At 42.0% G+C, this 17,740-nt stretch overlaps 1 protein-coding gene across 5 annotated transcripts in view; it reads left to right on the top strand.

The window, feature by feature from the left end:
* The window catches only part of LOC126262599 (polypyrimidine tract-binding protein 1), a 267,901-nt gene that overhangs the window by 100,331 nt on the left and 149,830 nt on the right, over positions 1-17,740 (top strand). For all 5 annotated transcript variants that reach the window (XM_049959377.1, XM_049959370.1, XM_049959355.1 and 2 more), the window contains exon 3: positions 1,139-1,285. In XM_049959377.1, coding sequence (XP_049815334.1) covers positions 1,139-1,285 — 147 coding nt within the window. The remainder of the gene's footprint in view (positions 1-1,138; positions 1,286-17,740) is intronic.

Here is a 17,740-nt window from a genome sequence, read left to right as displayed (position 1 = left end):
CACTCAGCTACAACAGCTCGTGTTTCAAGCGCATATCTCGCTGGATACCCGAAATTAACGTCGCTGGGTACTCTTTTATGAGCTCGTATCCTACAGATTCTCCACATTTGCCGCACGGCTGACGGTTCGCGAATATACGGTAACGTTTCTTCTGGTTGGCCAGAGTTGGATGTGCTGTCCGACACAAAACAGCCATTAAAGGACCAACCGTCCCAAGTGCCTCATGCTTTACATGGTCGTAGTTGAGCGTGCGGGAATTTCTGGCTCCTCTCGTCCAAGCATCATATCCCCTCTAAACACACTGAAGTTTGTCGGGAGAACTTACTAGGGGCTTGCAGTTCCCCCTCTTCCACTCCTCACGGAACGAACCGGACGCATCCATAAATTTTTCGTGCGCACCACAGGAACAGAGCAACATGTGAAATAAAGTACGTTGGCATTAATGACAGGAGATCCAGGTAGCGTTCTTCGTAAAACCATCACACACCAGCGAATAATTATATTGGACTAAAAGGGAATATTAGCGTGATCGAAGACTGGTTGTGTATGACTGTTCGTGATGCGTGGTTGCTTGTGTTTGTAAAAGCCAGTATTCCATTATGTTAAAACGAATCGCTTGCTTTGAATATCTCTCTAAAATTTACTGCTTCATTCGTCTATTGAAATCATCTGTTGCTTTAATGTCCATTTAATAATAGTGCCACAAAGACCACCGTTGCTAATTGGAACACCACTAACCTGCACGCGCACCGTATCGTCTTCGAGCAAATTTGATCCGAGATAGTTTATCCCTTTCGATTAAGATGCAGCATTGATTATTCATTAAAATGAAAAAGAACTGACGGCCGCAAAACGCGTTAATCACGTGTCAAAATAATGTAATTAGTGGTGCTATGGGATTTAAACGGTTTCATAATATTTGCTATCTACTATTGAGATGGGAGTGATTTAGAAGTGAGTAGTTGATTTCCCTCCGTCAGTGATTCAACCGCAGGAAATATGTTTTAGAGTAATGAACACTTCAAATATTTTGTTCACTGTTATGTCGCTGTCGTCTTTCCAACTGCCTAAACATTTTTGCTCTTGTATATACTATCGTTGTTACGTACAATTAACAAAGATGTTACTTACTTTGCAGGTGAAACTGGACAAAAACAATGGCAAACCGTCCAAGGTGATACACATCCGCAACATCCCTAACGACGTGACAGAGGCCGAAATCATCCACTTGGGGATACCATTCGGTCGAGTCACCAATGTGCTTGTCCTCAAAGGAAAGAATCAGGTACGTATTCGTGGAAACCAACAGGGCATAGCACAGTTGTCTTCGCATGCGCTTTGCGCATTTTGACTGCTCACCTAAACACTTTAAACAACGCTGGAATCCCATTGAAAAGCGAGGCTATACGTGTTAGCAAATTTCTCCGTATTGTACGGGAAACCATCAAAATGAATCGTGTGGCAAGTAAACCGCGTTCGACGCTGCGAGAATTCTCTTGGTGAATGAATTAGCTTCAAATAGTCACACTATACAACGGGTTACTAGACTTTGTCGCTGTGTACCACTTCAATTTTTATAAATTTTAGCATGTTCAGTTTTTTAATAACCTTGAGGGATGAGGGTGTGAGGTTTTCCATCCTTTGCAGTTCTAAAACTAGCCAGTTATGAAGACCAGGTTAGTATCAGTTTTCGTCCACGAGACTGAGGGCCATAGACACGGGTTCCCATGTAGATGCCGTGTTTCTTGACTTCCGCAAGGCGTTCGATACAGTTCCCCACAGTCGTCTAATGAACAAATAAAAGAGCATATGGACTATCAGACCCATTGTGTGATTGGATTGAAGAGTTCCTAGATAACGGAACGCAGCATGTCATTCTCAATGGAGAGAAGTCTTCCGAAGTAAGAGTGATTTCAGTTGTGCCACAGGGGAGTGTCATAGGACCGTTGCTATTCACAATATACATAAATGACCTTGTGGATGACATCGGAAGTTAAGTGAGGCTTTCTGCGGATGATGCTGTGGTATATCGAGAGGTTGTAACAATGGAAAATTGTACTGAAATGCAGGAGGATCTGCTACGAATTGACGTATTGTGCAGGGAATGGCAATTGAATCTCAATGTAGACAAGTGTAATGTGCTGCGAATACATAGAAAGAAAGATCCCATATCATTTAGCTACAATATAGCAGGTCAGCAACTGGAAGCAGTTAATTCCATAAATTATCTGGGAGTAGGCATTAGGAGTGATTTAAAATGGAATGATCATATTAAATTGATCATCGGTAAAGCAGATGCCAGACTGAGATTCATTGGAAGAATCCTAAGGAAATGCAATCCGAAAACAAAGGAAGTAGGTTACAGTACGCTTGTTCGCCCACAGCTTGAATACTGATCAGCAGTGTGGGATCCGTACCAGATAGGGTTGATAGAAGAGATAGAGAAGATCCAACGGAGAGCAGTGCACTTCGTTACAGGATCATTTAGTAATCGCGAAAGCGTTATAGAGATGATAGATAAACTCCAGTGGAAGACTCTGCAGGAGAGACGCTCAGTAGCTCGGTACGGCCTTCTGTTGAAGTTTCGAGAACATACCTTCACCGAGGAGTCAAGCAGTATATTGCTCTCTCCTACGTATATCTCGCGAAGCGACCATGAGGATAAAATCAGAGAGATTAGAGCCCACACAGAGGCATACCGACAATCCTTTCCACGAACAATACGAGACTGGAGTAGAAGGGAGAACCGATAGAGGTACTCAAGGTACCCTCCGCCACACACCGTCAGGGGCTTGCGGAGTATGGATGTAGATGTACAATGAAATTTGAAATTCATTTGGAGTAATTTTTTATGTAACTCGGTTTTCTTTGGAACAGTCAATAGGTTTACCAACTAACTCGGAGTGCTTGGAATTCTGTTTCCATAGTTTCCTGGCTTAAAAATCGCTTCGTGGCTAAATACAAACATGTACAAATCTCACAATAAAGTTAAACCTCACAACACAGTTTACTGCAGTTAAGAATAGACTCATTGTAATACAAGCATTCCGGTTAACAGACGCAGGCTTTCTTTGTATCGTTGATGTCATTTATCGCAACGCCCAGCAGAGCGACGGGAACAATAACAAACCGTTCGCTATGTAATGACTGCTACAGTCACACCACGGTGCACCGCTTAAGTTGGCAGCAGTTGCAAAGCGGCCCGAAAAGTTGGTAATAACCACCTGCAAGTCCCGATAAAAATATCGCCAACCCCTCCAACAAACCAAATGCGGCCAGGGCAGCGACGACTAATGGAGGGAGATGTGGCCTTCCTATGCCTTTTGTGTAGTCATAAACCAGCATTTAGCGGTAAATCCATTTTCTCTAACGGATGCCACTTTTATTACAATTTTTCTCATTTTCATTTTACTTCAAAAATAAAATAACTTAAGAGTAATTTTACTTACACCAGTACGTGTTTTGTTTACTTTTACATACTGCATGAAAGATTCTTGCCACCAGAATCTCGGAATCCCTGCCTTATGTTGACACGAGATAATTCTTTTTTCCTGAAATGGGATTATCATGCGTTGGATTTCATTGTTGCGCACTTGTTGAATGGTAGGCTATGGAAAACAGTTCGTTCTATCATCAACCAAAACTTAGCAAATCCCATGTTTTGCCAAGGACTCTGATTGATAGGGGGGAATGAATAGTGATGGCTAGTTCGATGCCCACTCCTTAGCTCCACGTTGCAAGTGAATCGCTATTCTGTATCCGTGAGAGTTGGAATACGCCTTAATAATACAGATACAGTGACGCATGTCTCTTCTCGGAAGAGAGTTTGCCGTGAACGCGCGGCTAGGGGCCTCCATACAAATCTCCCTGTCAAATTATTTTATTCCCTCATTCCTTTCTCGGGCGTCGCCGTGGGCGATGCCGTTCACGACGGGCCTTTGAAATTCATAACGAGGCTAATGACGCAGCTCGACAAAGGAGAAGGAACATCGTTGCTCTTCTTCCCCCTCCACTTACCTCCTCCTCCTGGGAGCAAAACCGCCTAGCGCACGATATTGTCTTTATTATTTCCTTACGTCGCTTGTATATTCCGTATCATTAGGTTTTCCTGCCCTCCAAAGCGCGGTTTGCATTGTGCCAGACAGTAATTGTGCTTCCGTTTCACCTGTAGTACCGCGACGCTAGACATAAATTGTGCTTCGGGACACGACGTTATTAGTGGCGGAACAAAGCCTATCGCAAGACGAACAGTTCTTTGGCGTTACCTGTCTGGTGGGTCCCGGGTGCGCACGCGTTGTGTGTGTGTGTGTGTGTGTGTGTGTGTGTGTGTGTGCGCGCGCGCGCGTTTAGGTAGCCACTCGCTTAACTTTGTACAGCGCGCAGTCTGTGCCGAAGTTGGCCGGCGCTCCAACATGGGTTTCTTTTTTTTCCGAGCTTTTAACTCGCCGCAAACGTATCTAATTAAAACTGTTTTGTAAAACAAGCCCCCGTAACAAATATAATTATCCTTGTTCCATTAGATTAGCCTCTGTGGTGTACCATACCAGTGGCCACCTCTCTCCCTCCCCTCACCACTCCTCTCTCTCCCCCCCCCTCCTTCTATCCCCACTACCCCTTTCTCTCACTTGCGCAGCTGCGCCCGTCTTTTATTCGCGGGAGTACGAAATCGAATTTCCTGCCCGGCGTCACAGGCGGAATCAGTTTAGTTTCACCTTAAGTTGTGGTCCCAGAAGGGCTCGCAGGGAGCATGGGCAACTGAGAATGCTGGCTCATTAGATACTCCCTGCAGTCGGCAGAGATTGTAAATGCAGTAGGGCCACAAATCCGTCACAACGATCTTTTTCTCCTGTGCCAGATCCGTCCACTTGACCGTGTGAGATGTTCTGATTGAAGCATTCTGCTAGTACTTTCGTTGTTCAGTTTTAGTCTCCCCTTCATTACACATATTATTCGAATTCCTTCGCCCTCTTTGCAGACCCATCTCAATGGTCACGGTGCTTAGAACTGGTGTGCAACATTTTTACGTATATATTTGGTAACATCAGCGTACGTACCAAATTCATCAGTACTAATACTTAAAATTCATATCCTTTATTTTCGCGCTGACAGGTGGAACACTATTGCAGGGACATCTAAGGCATCTAGTGGGTCCGATGAGAGAGAGAGAGAGAGAGAGAGAGAGAGAGAGAGAGAGAGAGAGAGAGAGAGAGACTTGCATTAAAATATCTCAATATCGACAAAGTGTTTGTTTGAATGTTTATAATTAAGTGCCTATTGCCAGTTTTGATAGTGTAGCATTTACACACGGACATTTAATGCAAAACACGTTAAAAAATAGGTTGCTCAGGTAGCAAGAGATGTATGCATCGCCTGCTCTCTGTGTATGTCTAGTCCCTTTACACCAGCATGTACCCATTTTTTTAGTCATTCTTCGCTGTTGCATTCTTCGTCTAATTGAGAAATGGACGAAAATCATTTTTTGTTCGGCTTTAAAAATAGTTAGCACCTTTGATGTTCCCTGTCTAGAACTCCATCTTCTCTCTCTGTAATGAAGCTCCGTCCAATGTAATCCTCTTTGCAGGTATTTTCTCTCTTCAGTACCTTATTATGTATTTTCGTTCTAATCTGAAGGCTCATTTCTTCGCACTGTAGCTCAAAAGCTACGTGCTATGCTTTGGTTAAGTTTTGACAACATAGTTAGTGATAAAACAGTTCCAGTAGTAAAATTGAGTTAAAAAAGGTGGGAAGATCACATTCCTATTTATATCTGAATCAATTGTGGAATAGAACTGGTGACCAATTGCAAGATTTTTTTGAAATATTAAGCTTTTCCAAATAAGTTTCTCATAATTGTCTCCACGGTATAATAAAATCTGCACTGTTGCAAAGGATGTTTTCATACCCGATAATAGCTGCATGTGACAGGTGCACCGATAATGGTAACACACTTACTATCCTTGTGCAGTTGTACACCGTCCATATGAATGTAATTGCATTCATTAATGAGAACCAGATATATGAATGGTGAGCCATTTCATTTTCCATATTGCACTTTGACTTCAAGATTATGTAAATGTAAGCATTTAACCACTGAATTTTAAGTTCAGTGTGTAGACTATTGACTGTATTTTCACAAAACTTAAAAATTCACGCATTTAGGCGTAGTAAATATGCAGGAGTCTATCATGTTGCACAGATTTTTCTCTCCATGGCAGAAGGATTGATGAGATTTACATTTGCACGCATTTGCTATTATTTTATGTCGCTTGTGTTGCACTGGGTGTTTTACCGGAACTTCATAAACAGAAATCTCTCGCATTGCTGTTCAGATTGGGTACATTGAACACATCATTTAAAGTTATAGCACTAGTACAGTTTAGGCAACTATTTGTAACACAAAGGTACTACTTGTAAATATAAATGTGAAATTCCACATTAGCGGTTAGTTGTCAGACATCATTAAAAAAGAACTACTTCATAAAAAATCATCTAAGATAGACCTAATTTTTCTGGTGTATTGGAAAATTTATAACAATTCTACATGGTATTCAACTTATTAATCCCTACATAAAATCTCAAGCTGCACAGAAGTTTAAATTTAGCATTGAGTTGCAGTTTCTCCTAAAACTGTTGCTTCTCATGTTGACGGCTGAGAAGCACCATCTCATGCTTGTACTGGAAACTTGCATGCCATCAGGTGTGCTTGCCAACAAAGGTAGTTGTATTCCATGGTGATGGTTGCTTTTATTCTGAAGCAGTGGTCGTCAAATTGTGGCCCAGAGCATGTTTTCGTGCTGCCCGCGACCCTCCTCGGCTTCGCACGGGTATCATCAGTTATCTACTTGTCTGGCGTAGCGGTGTTTTTACGGAAACTGCGTATAATTGTGATTAAAGTCGGGGAGGTAATTAGGTAACTTAAAGCCATCCACTACTTTCATTTAACGTGCCACTTGCCAGTTTTCCCCTGCGCTAAAGGCGTGAGCGGCCTGCTAGCCAACAATGTGAGCCGTGCATAAAACGCGCCGCGTGCCCACAGCCGCTCGTTTGTCTACGGCGGGCTTGTCCCGCAGCCGCCTCATTGTTAGCTTTATAGTGTCAGTCGTGAACTAAGTTTCGGTGCCCCTGAGCGTTCGTGGCGTATTGAGTGTATTTGTGCTCTATTTGGTGATACAATTATTAGTGGAATAAATAATGTTTTTAGTGGAATAATGTCTGATGTACCCTCAAGAACAGTGACTAAGAGGAAAATATGTTAAGAGAAAAGAAGTTTCCAAGAACTTTGGGAAGAAGAGTATTGCTTTATAAGTGGACACAAAGAAGGTACTGCATATTTACTTAATATGCCGGGGTACGATTGTGGGACTGAAAATTTATTTCGCCACTACACAAGTAAGCACAATTCATTTACAGTAGCTTTTCCTTCGAATTCAAATGAAAGAAAGGAAAAAGTTGCTCATCCAAAATCTACCATTCGTCGTCAACAAAACGTTATGTTAGCAGCAGTTGGGCAAAGTGAGGCTGTCGCAAGAGCATCATACCAAGTATGTAATATTCTGGCAAAAAAATATGAAAGCTTTCACTGATGCTGAATTGGTGAAGCAATGTATGATGGCTGTTTTTGAAACTGTTTCAAAATTTCTCCAACAGTAAACAAATATCAGCTGAAATAAATAAGCTCACACTTTCAGAATCTACCTGTCGACGTCATATTGATCATGTTTCAAAATACATGTTAGAGGCAGTATTTAATAAAGTCACACTATGCAAGTACTTCAGTCTTGCATGTGATTCCAGTACAGATTTAGCTTCGATGGCTCGGTTTTCATTATTTGTGCATTACTGCACAAATGATGAGGTAATAGAGGAAGATTTTTTAGAAATTATAACCATGAAAGGTCACACAAAAGGGTGTGATTTTGTGGATGCCATTAAAGAATTTGTAAAAAAATGACTTATCTATGAGCAGATTAGTACCAGTCAATGACGGGCGTGACGGGCGCCAACAATGGTTTGATAGCACTGATTAAGAAGCTATGGAATTTGCCAAATTTACTCTCCATTCATTGCTTACTGCATCAAATTTGGAATGTCAAATTTCAAATACCAAATTGAAGGATGTTATGCAAATGGTTATAAGTGTTATGAATTTCATTAGTGCCTGTGAATTTAATCACTGAAAATGTAAAGAAATTCTGCAGGAATTGCAAGCTTGTTACAGTGATGTTCTACATACTGCAGTCAGATCGCTAAGCAAAGGAAAAGTGCTGGAACGGTTTTTCAATTTGAAATCTGAAATTATTGTATTCTTACAGCAAAGTGGCTAAAATTATCCTGAACTTGATGATGATGATGATGATGATGATGATGATGATGATGATGATGATGATGATACAGCATTTTTTACCAATATTACACGAAAATTCAACACTCTTAACTTGGAATTACAAGGACCAAACAAGATAATTGGGCAAATGCCTAACAAAATATTTGCATTTCAAGCCAAACTGCAATTATATATAAACAAACTTGAAGTAAAAGATCTGTCTAATTTTCCAATTGTTGTTATGCTCCGATCAGGCTTAACTATCTCCGAAACTATTTACCAAAACATGAAAGACTATTTTGAAACCTATTTGGAAGAAATAAAAAACACATTTGCAGATTTCGAAGCTGTAAGCTGTATCATTCTAGTAGAGAACCCTTGACATGTTGGACATAATCATCTCAAATTATTCTGCTAATTTGGAGTCCCTAAAACTAATTTGCTAAACGCAATAATCGAACTTCAGCAGGACACACAGCTTAAAGCTCTGTTTATAGAACATTGTGAAACACAACAGTACACTGAATTTTGGAAATATGTGCCTAACAATTATAAAAATGTACGAGACAGTGCACAGTTCATTTTAACACTTTTTCTTCAACTTACCTTTGTGAAGCTTCATTTTCAAAAATGAAGTACCTGAAAAATAAATATCGTAGTCTGTTTTGTCCAGTCATTTAGAAGACGCAATGAGGATTGCATGCAGTCCAAACGATGCAGATATAGCCAAAAAGTTCAACATTACAAGTCACATTAATGAAAAATTATATATTTGTATTTACATTTGTTTTGCAATTGTAATGAATAAAAACCAGATTCAATAAGAGGTCTGCAGCTTTCTTATATAGCCTGTTGCGTGTGCAGTCCATCTGTCCTCCTTTTTTTTTAATTTCTTATTTCTACATTTTTAAAGTTTAAGATTAATGCAGTTATAATAAAGTTTTTGTGGCCATTTGAATAATACATCTATCTCGTCTTGCATAAAAGTACTTGGAAACAAATTTCAGGAACAAGATACACTGCTCCCAGATTTGTTTTTGGTAGTGGCTCAAAATTACTGATTATTCCTTTCCTTCCTTACCTTCATATGCTCCTGCCTAGCTACATGAATATTGTAAGATTATGAAAGTTAGGTGAATTTTATTTTCAGAGAGAATTAAACTGGAATGAATTAGTCAGATGCACTGTGTGCATTTTTCCAGTTTATTGAAATTTGATCAGCAACGTTTTATGCAGTTTTCAACACTCATAAACATGGTGAAAGTAATTTTGTGAAAATCTGTGAATTGCACATGTTATCTTTGACACAGGCTACCATGACGATTATTCCAGTCTGTCTCAACACTCGACTCCTGTGAAGATTGACTAAAAATGTAATTGTTGACAATGTGACACAACTACTCTTACGTCTCCTACGAATATATCCCTCATCTAATAGTTCTCAAACTGGTGGACGGTTATTTAAAAATCTTTTTTCCTATTGCAGAATTTGTGTCATAAACATGGCCTATTATTGTCAGCAATTGCACAGCTTGTTATTTGGAGGTGTAGTCACATACATCCAACAATTGCTAGTGGTTTGTTTCCGAAAGTACATTTGATTTTAACAGGTGCTAATTTTTACAGTATCTGAAGAACGGTAAATGATATATATCCAAATCTGCTAAAGAATAAATGGTTTGCAGCTGTCGGCTGTACCTGTCTCCTTCATCAAATGAAAAATATTCTGGAAGAATTGTAAGGAGGAGTGCATAAAGTGGTTGTACAGCTTTACAGGTGCCACTTGGTAGTGTGGCAGATTTGTCCTTGCAATGGGAGGGGACGTAATAATGGAAATGTTCTTTCTTGTTTCTGAGTGCTGACAACAAATGGTTGCGTGTGCCTCGTACCAGTCATCTGCTATTGTGTCAATCTTTAATGAAAGTGCAGTTGATTCATGAATATGCATTATAGAGACGGTCATATACGGTAGATATTTGTTAAAAGAAATAATTAGTCATTAGCTCTTAAAAGTGTGCCCGTCCGTCCTTCCTTCCTCCACTTCTCCTCCTAAACTCGCGGATCGATATCAAGCACACTGATACATACGTTATTTTCAATGTGTAAAGAAATTGACGGTGAGTGAAGGGGAAAGTCGAGATGGATGACAGAGAGTGAGGGGGGTAAGAGACAGAATAACATAAGATTGGAATAACTACGTTTCTAGCCAATTCCAGGTACCTCATCTAGTAAGAAATTAAATTAAGGCTGTTGTAGTTCAGTCAAGTGAGATGAAGAAAAAATGACTATCAAAACATGTAGAAAACAGTTGTGATGGTGTCTCATGTTACATAATACATTTAAGTGTAAGTCCATTTGCTGTTTTTAACCATCTGTTCACAAAGACAACACAGCAACATTTCGTCGGGCAATTACAGTGTTACAATTTACGGGTCATTGGGGGTGGCAACAACCTGAAACACAGAACATTCTACACGTAGTGGTCTGAATGGTATTGACTTAAACGATTAAGTCCTAGAAAGTCAGTGGTAAACCTCTCGCTTCTTAACTATAGCTAGTCTATTGGAGGTTCACAACACACCATTTACGTAGTTTGCCAGTTAATAAAAAGACGTGGAAATCTGCGACCCGAGTTGCCACATCATTTTGTTAGTGTTGGCCCTTGAGCAAAAAAGTTTGACGACCACTGCTCTGAAGGCTTGGATCAGTGACAAAGTGCAGTGCAGCGCAGTGCATGTGAGAAAGATAGGTCGGTGTATGGCTCTGTCATCAGTTTGAGATTTTACTTTTCGTTGGTTGAATAGTGTAGGTAGACATTTTCATCCTGATGTAGACTACTTGTTAGCCATTCTCTGAAAGCCTTTCTTTCGTCGTCAGCTTTTAGATATTAGTGTTGGAGAATAATACATTTGCTCAAACCGCAATACTGAGCGTATTTGTTCGTTACCAGAGAAAGAAAGATTTCTGTTCACATTGCATGCGCTTTTTTTTCCTGCGATTCTGATCGTGGCGATTCTCCTTACCTGCTTTACGCAGGTAAGGAGAATGGCCGCGCTGCCGTGCAGTTTCTCGAGGTCGTGCTAGGCAGGTGCCGTGACAGAGGTCGCCCAATGTCTCGGCCGTGGCACTGTGGGCTTAGGTACGCTGACGTGCCCTCGTGTAACGTGTCACAGCGAGTCGGTAGCACTGAAGGCTTCGTAGAATTTCCGTGGTTTGAGTACGAAGAACACAAAGTTTGCCTGCGGGGAGAGAATTGGTGTGCAGGAGGAGAACGTTCTTATTCCATTTTCTCATGTAAGAAGCAGGGAACACTGTCGAAGCGGCAGTAGGAAGAAGGGTGGATATTAAGAAAATAGCCATCGCTATCTAGTCTATTTTCCACTGATTTTACAAGATAGCTGTTCCCAAAAATTTTATCAAAAAGAAATCTGTATAAGAAGTTACTAGAAGTATAAAATGTCAACGTAATCGGAATATGAATATTAGAGTTTCTAAAAAAAGAAATACTTTTTTTAGACATTATGGTAGTTAGAGCTGGCTAGTGTTATGACACTAGCCCAGGGGGCCAAGATTTTGGCTCGCGGGTCATGCCCGGGCACAAGTGCCAAAGTGCTCAATATGGCTGGAACATTTCCCCCACCGCCACTCCTCGCTGTCTGATCGTGAGGATGAGTCGAGGGGGAAATCGTAAATGCGCCATATTTAAATGGCACTGAAGTCGTACTGCATACGACTGAGTTTTGTTTTACCTTTATCAACAATGTAGATCACAAACAGAACAAATTTATAGTACTATTTGATTATTTTTGACGTGCTAAAGACATAATTTTTGTGTAGAACATACCGTCGGCATACGGAAGATGCGGACAATTTCAAAGTTTTTCACTCAAGTCGCCAAGTAATATGAGCGTATTTAGTTTCATAATCGAAAAACCGTCTTTCATACAAATATGTTCGAAATATTGTAGCACTTTTGCAACCTTATTCTGGAAACTTGGAAACCTTTATCTGGGGAAAACAATGTAGGCGTCCTGGACAGTTTTAACGTCAAAAGATTTGTGGTTAACACTGGAATTATCTCGCGGGTCAGTCACATCTGCGCACGCACAGGGGAGCTTTCGACTGAAATGGCAAACGGTCTCGAAAACGTCCGATTGACAGTATCCTCAAAAACCTTTGTGAAGCTAGCCTTGTAATTCTTTCAAAAGTCGCAATGAATTCTTGAAACCTCGCGTTTTCTTTAACGCCAATGGGCTTAGGGAACTGGAATGCTTGTCAGAACGCGCCCCTTTTACAACATGAATTTATTTTTAAATACAGTCCCACCAAATCAGAAAAAAGTTACCTTTCAGTTAGAGATGAGTCGAACTCGTTCATTTCCGTGAAGTACTTCATTCATTTCACTCTTTGCCGTGAAGCGTTCAAATGAAGTAGTTCATTCATGAAGTACGGAAGCCTAGCGAAGTTGCCCAGTTCGCCGTTCAGCCGCGGCTACGCTCGCTTCGCCTCGCTTGTACAATATAGCTTCGTAATACTTTATATTTTTACCAACAGATGGCCGAACTATGCAGTAACGTGCACGCAACGTTTTGCGTCTTACAGCGTCTGAGTTAAATTAAATACAGGATGGTCGAAGGGGACAAAGGAAAGATAAACAGAGAAGCCTGTCACATATAAAGAAGGTATTACGTTTAATCTTGCTCGACATTTTCTCATAAAGCGCCAAAAGGAGTCATCTGCCAAGTGAAACCTTATTTGTTGTATTTATGGACTGAAAACTAGGGCTACCAACGAAATGCAGTCCAAGTTTATGTTTCTTTTAAAATTTAATCCAAAATAGAATGAGTATGTTTACCATTGTCACAAAGTCTATATACCTACGTTAAGTAATTATTCAGAAGTTTTCCTGGAGATTTTATTTTTATTGAGAATAATAACCCTCTAAATTCAAAACGTAAACTGTCACCTGTAGTCATTGATACGATTTCAGGTAAAATCCCTCTTTATTTTATTCGAAAGCAGTTTTTGTGTCTGTTCACGCTTATACAATGGCTAGCAACACGCGATCACGTAAAAGTAGTGAAATTTGGGGTTTCTTCGCCGATTTAGGTTATGTGAAAGCAAAGTGCAACTGTTGTTCTAAGTGTATTTCACCGCGCGATTCGTCGACAGGCAGTACAGGGAGGATTGAAGTGAAGGGAGAATGAGTGACGTAGCGCCAATGTAGTGGGAGAGGGGAAGAGAGTGAGTGAACGAACTAGAAAAAAAGTGTGGAGTGTACTATCTGTGGAGAGTTTGAAGTACCAGTTCATTGAAATTGAGTGGTTAGTTCACACTTCACTGGAATGAAGCGTTCATTTAAACGACTCATCCACGAGCTCCCCATCACTACTTTAAGTGTCTTATTGTGGCGAGTGGGCAGTCAAGTCTGTTGAAATGCGAAGTCTGCAATCCATTCCGGATGTTCCAATTTTCGATCCTGTACTCCCTTTTACTTGATAAATTCAACAATAGCCAGTTTTAAATCGAAAAATCGTTCCAGTGATGTTCTTGAACTTGACCAACGTACATTTCAGTAATATATGAAGTCTCCACACTTTTCTTAAAGTTCCATTAAAAACTGTTTCAACTGACAATGGAATAATGCGTGCAACTCAAGAAATTTTACTATTCGTATCACCAGCTTCTTTTACGTGCTCCATGCCTGCAAATTTAGCATAGAGTGCTTCTTGACGTGCAGAACAATGAATCCCGTCTGTCGATTGTTGTAATTTTTTTTTCTTTTTCATTGTCAGCCAAATCTTCAAATTCTTTCCGCATGGTATTGTAACGTCGTTTCATAGCAAATGTCCAGTACCCGTCACTTACCTCAATTCAGAATTCTCATACCTCTCTTCTGTCATTCCTATTAATTTTAAAGGATTGCGACAGTAGCTCGCTACACGGCCTCTTTATGTGCAAACAGCCTCTGGGCTGTCTCCCATACCACGAGCAAATAGCGAAGAGTACACAACACTGACAACCACTCTTCTCACGAACTGCGGAGAATAGTGCCGACTGAAAAATACCGCACCGCACCGCACTGCTAAAGGAAATGTGGTGATACTTCAGAGTTCGACGAAGCAAAGGCGAGTGACAGGCCGGGCCTTTAGGCCGCACACTATGCACGCGTTAAGTTTGGCACGCCGTGGCCGGCCCTGCGCTAGTCATTAAATCGCCGTCATGTCGTCCTAATTTATATTCACCGTAATGTCTCGGTCATATTAGGCAAATGGTTAATTTTAGTTTTTTAATATGTAGGGCCACAGCGGTTCTAACTCTTCCTCCATGTGCCCGAACCGAGCGAACACATTATTTTCTCCGATACAAAACTCGCGTAATTGTCGCAACGGTAAAATTAGAATCTGTTCTTTCATGTTCTTATTTTTGCGAATGAAGTAGAATGGGGCAAAAATGATTAGGTACACTCTGTATTATATGCTGCACACTGTGCTTTGGCTTGCAGAATACAAATGCGGACATTGTGATCTCGACGTACTCAAGGACTTTAATAGTCTCACTTCCATCCTTCCACATTTTAGAAAGTCTAATGGATGGAAATAAAACCGTATACGTCATGTCGCCTGAAACGCTAAGGCAAACTCGATTTTAGCCTTCTGCACGGTCTCACATGAGCCTCCGTGTCTTTCTGCAAAAAAGTTGTTTACTCCGAATATTGTTTGCCTCTTGACTGAAGTCTCAGCTTTTTCTTGTTTGTTAAAAGTTCCTCCGTTGTAAGCGGGAGTGTCATGCGAGTGTAACGGTCCGTGGTTCTGATATTTGGACACAGTATTGCGTCACATCCTCCTCCATGCCGTTTACCGAAGGGAAAAAGGTATATCCTCGGTCGTGGGGCCGCAAAGGGAGTGTCTCGTATGGTGGGAGAAGGCGAGCCGCGGGCGGCTATGTGGCTGTGTAGATGGGACTCTGGCTTGTCCCAGAGCCGGGCCGGTCGAGAGGCGCTCAGCAGAAGAGCAAACAGCGGAGCCGCGTTTGCCCGGGGGACACGCGCTAACAAGCGACAAGGCGGCCCGCGGCACCTGCCGCCTGAAAATCCCGGGACGAGCTATAATCCACCCTCCTGCTGCACTGGCGCCGAATGCGCACTACTCGCAAGCTTAACCCCGTGGCGCCGAGGTCACTTCTTTTTGCTCAAATTTCCGGGAGTGAGTAGATGCAGCCGCAAGTGAAAAGGAATCTGACTTTGCCTAAGAAAGAATAACATTTTGTGCTTGACACTTCCTCTCCACCACTAGCACTATGTACTAATTCTTCAATCTGGAATTGAGGATTGCATTTCCGTTGGAATCCAGCTGCTGCCTCAGAATCGTACAGTTACTGGAGCTGTTTTTTTTTAATCAAACATGTCTATTTTCACAGTGATTTTTTTTTCCTCTGCGGCAGTTACGCGCGTTTTTGAAATTTCCTAGCAAATTAAAACTGTGCCAGACTGGGATTTGAATACGAAACCTCGTCTTACTAGCAGTGCTGCTATTGTATCAGGTATCCAGTCAGGAGTCTCAACCCACCGTCATAACTTCAATAGTATACGTATATTTCAGTGACTTAATGGATGTCATACTGCTTAAAGGAATTAAAAGGTCTTTTCTTGAAACCGTCATTTTCCCATTTCGATGTACCAGTCGGAAGTTTGGCTCAAACGTCACTGCAACATTCCTCTGTAGTGGTGCAAAACTGTGGCGTCCTGCGACATCACCCTCGGGCTCGGCGACGCTTCAAACAGGTGTCGACATATGAGGAAAAAAGGCCAGAGCTAAGTAGTTCTCGTCAACTGTAAGGTTGGTTAATGATGTCACATTGGTACTAAATTTAATCTCACATCATCGTGGATGCGTCACACGGTAGGAAGGTCGTCACTCCGCCACTCTTACCCACATTTCACTCCTTTTTTGTGTGTATGCGATGAACGTCAGAACTGCGACGCCCGGCGTTCAACTCGTTCGGTTTTCCTGTGGGTGGCAGAGCAAAAGATGCATATACACCGCCGCTCAGAATCCACACAGAAAGGTCTTAGGGGGTGGCATGAAAGGCGTCTATGAAACCACTCTATCCTCGGGAGCGTTGATTCCCACACATTTTGCGGTCGAAACCATCAGCGGTGCGCAACAGAACGACCTTCTTGACTACTTTTGACACTAATCCCCCCCCTCCCCCATCCCGGACTTTTCACCCCCTTCTCTAAGGACATAGTGGGGCTGCAACCTCATTGAACGTGATCTAACCTCTTTGGAGTATAGCACGAGCATAATTTTCGCCGTGGTGTACAGGAAGGAACCATTAGGGACATTGAAACGTGCGTCAATAAAACGGCAAAGAGTCTGATGCCACCCAGTTCAGCAACATCCATGAGGCTATCTGTGTACCTTCCTTGAGCACTTAAAATGAAAAAGGTACCACTCAGAGAAAATACGTGACATTCATAGGCGTCTGCAGGCAGGCAACCGCTTAGGCATACCTCAGATTTCACATACCCACAAGCAGGCACTAGAGCATTGGTGTAATGCCATTCAGCTATACGGTGCCCAAGGGGTTGCCCGCTTGCGGGTGCCTAGAAATCAGTCGAGATTCGTCCCTGTACAGGTACATTTTTAATGTGTCCTGCAAAGATGTGCGGGTGTAACCGAGGGTATAGCCAAATATTAGAGGGGGCGGGGCGGCGTGTCCCGCTGCAGGCGGATTGAAAAAGCACAAACACCATTTGCTGATTCCGATCACGTTGAAATTTCATCGAATGGTTTCGAACAGTCCCTAGTGGTGCCCCTCCGTGCACAGCAGAGCAAAGATAGTGCTAGCGCTACACTCCAGTGGCCAGACCAGATTCATTGGACTTGTAGCCCCACCAAGTCTTCAGAGAAGCGTGAGTCGGCTGGAGGAGGGGTTGGGGTGCCCGGCAGCGGCGAAGATGGTCAAGAACGTAGGTCTGTAGCGTATCACACTGCAAGCTGTCATTTTCGAACGCGAAATTTGTGAAAATGAACGCCCCAAGGCAAAGTGTGGTCTATTTGACGACCTTTGTCACCTCTTGAGGCCTTTAATTAGAAATTCTGAGCGGCAGTGTGATAAATTTCCCTCGCCTACACATAAGAAAAGAGATATATCAATGCTGGGCGAAGCAGTCCTGACCTCCATCACTGGGGCGTCAAGAGCGGGATTGAGATGGGCTTAAGGGGGCTGTGACACGTCCGCGGTGCATTGAACAGAATTATCTTGAAATTGGTGCCACTGTGCCATTAACCCAGATTACATTCACAGGAACGTCTGAGTTCTCGAGTGTTTTAAGCGTCGCCGAGCTCGAGAGTGATGTCGTAGGGCTCCAGGCCTTTACACCATTACAGGGAAAGGTTGTATGCAACTGAA

The sequence above is a fragment of the Schistocerca nitens genome, chromosome 1, assembly GCF_023898315.1.
Source record: "Schistocerca nitens isolate TAMUIC-IGC-003100 chromosome 1, iqSchNite1.1, whole genome shotgun sequence".
Lineage (NCBI taxonomy): Eukaryota > Metazoa > Arthropoda > Insecta > Orthoptera > Acrididae > Schistocerca > Schistocerca nitens.
The sequence above is the reverse complement of the archived record's forward strand: the minus strand, read 5'-3'. Positions and strand labels throughout refer to the sequence as shown.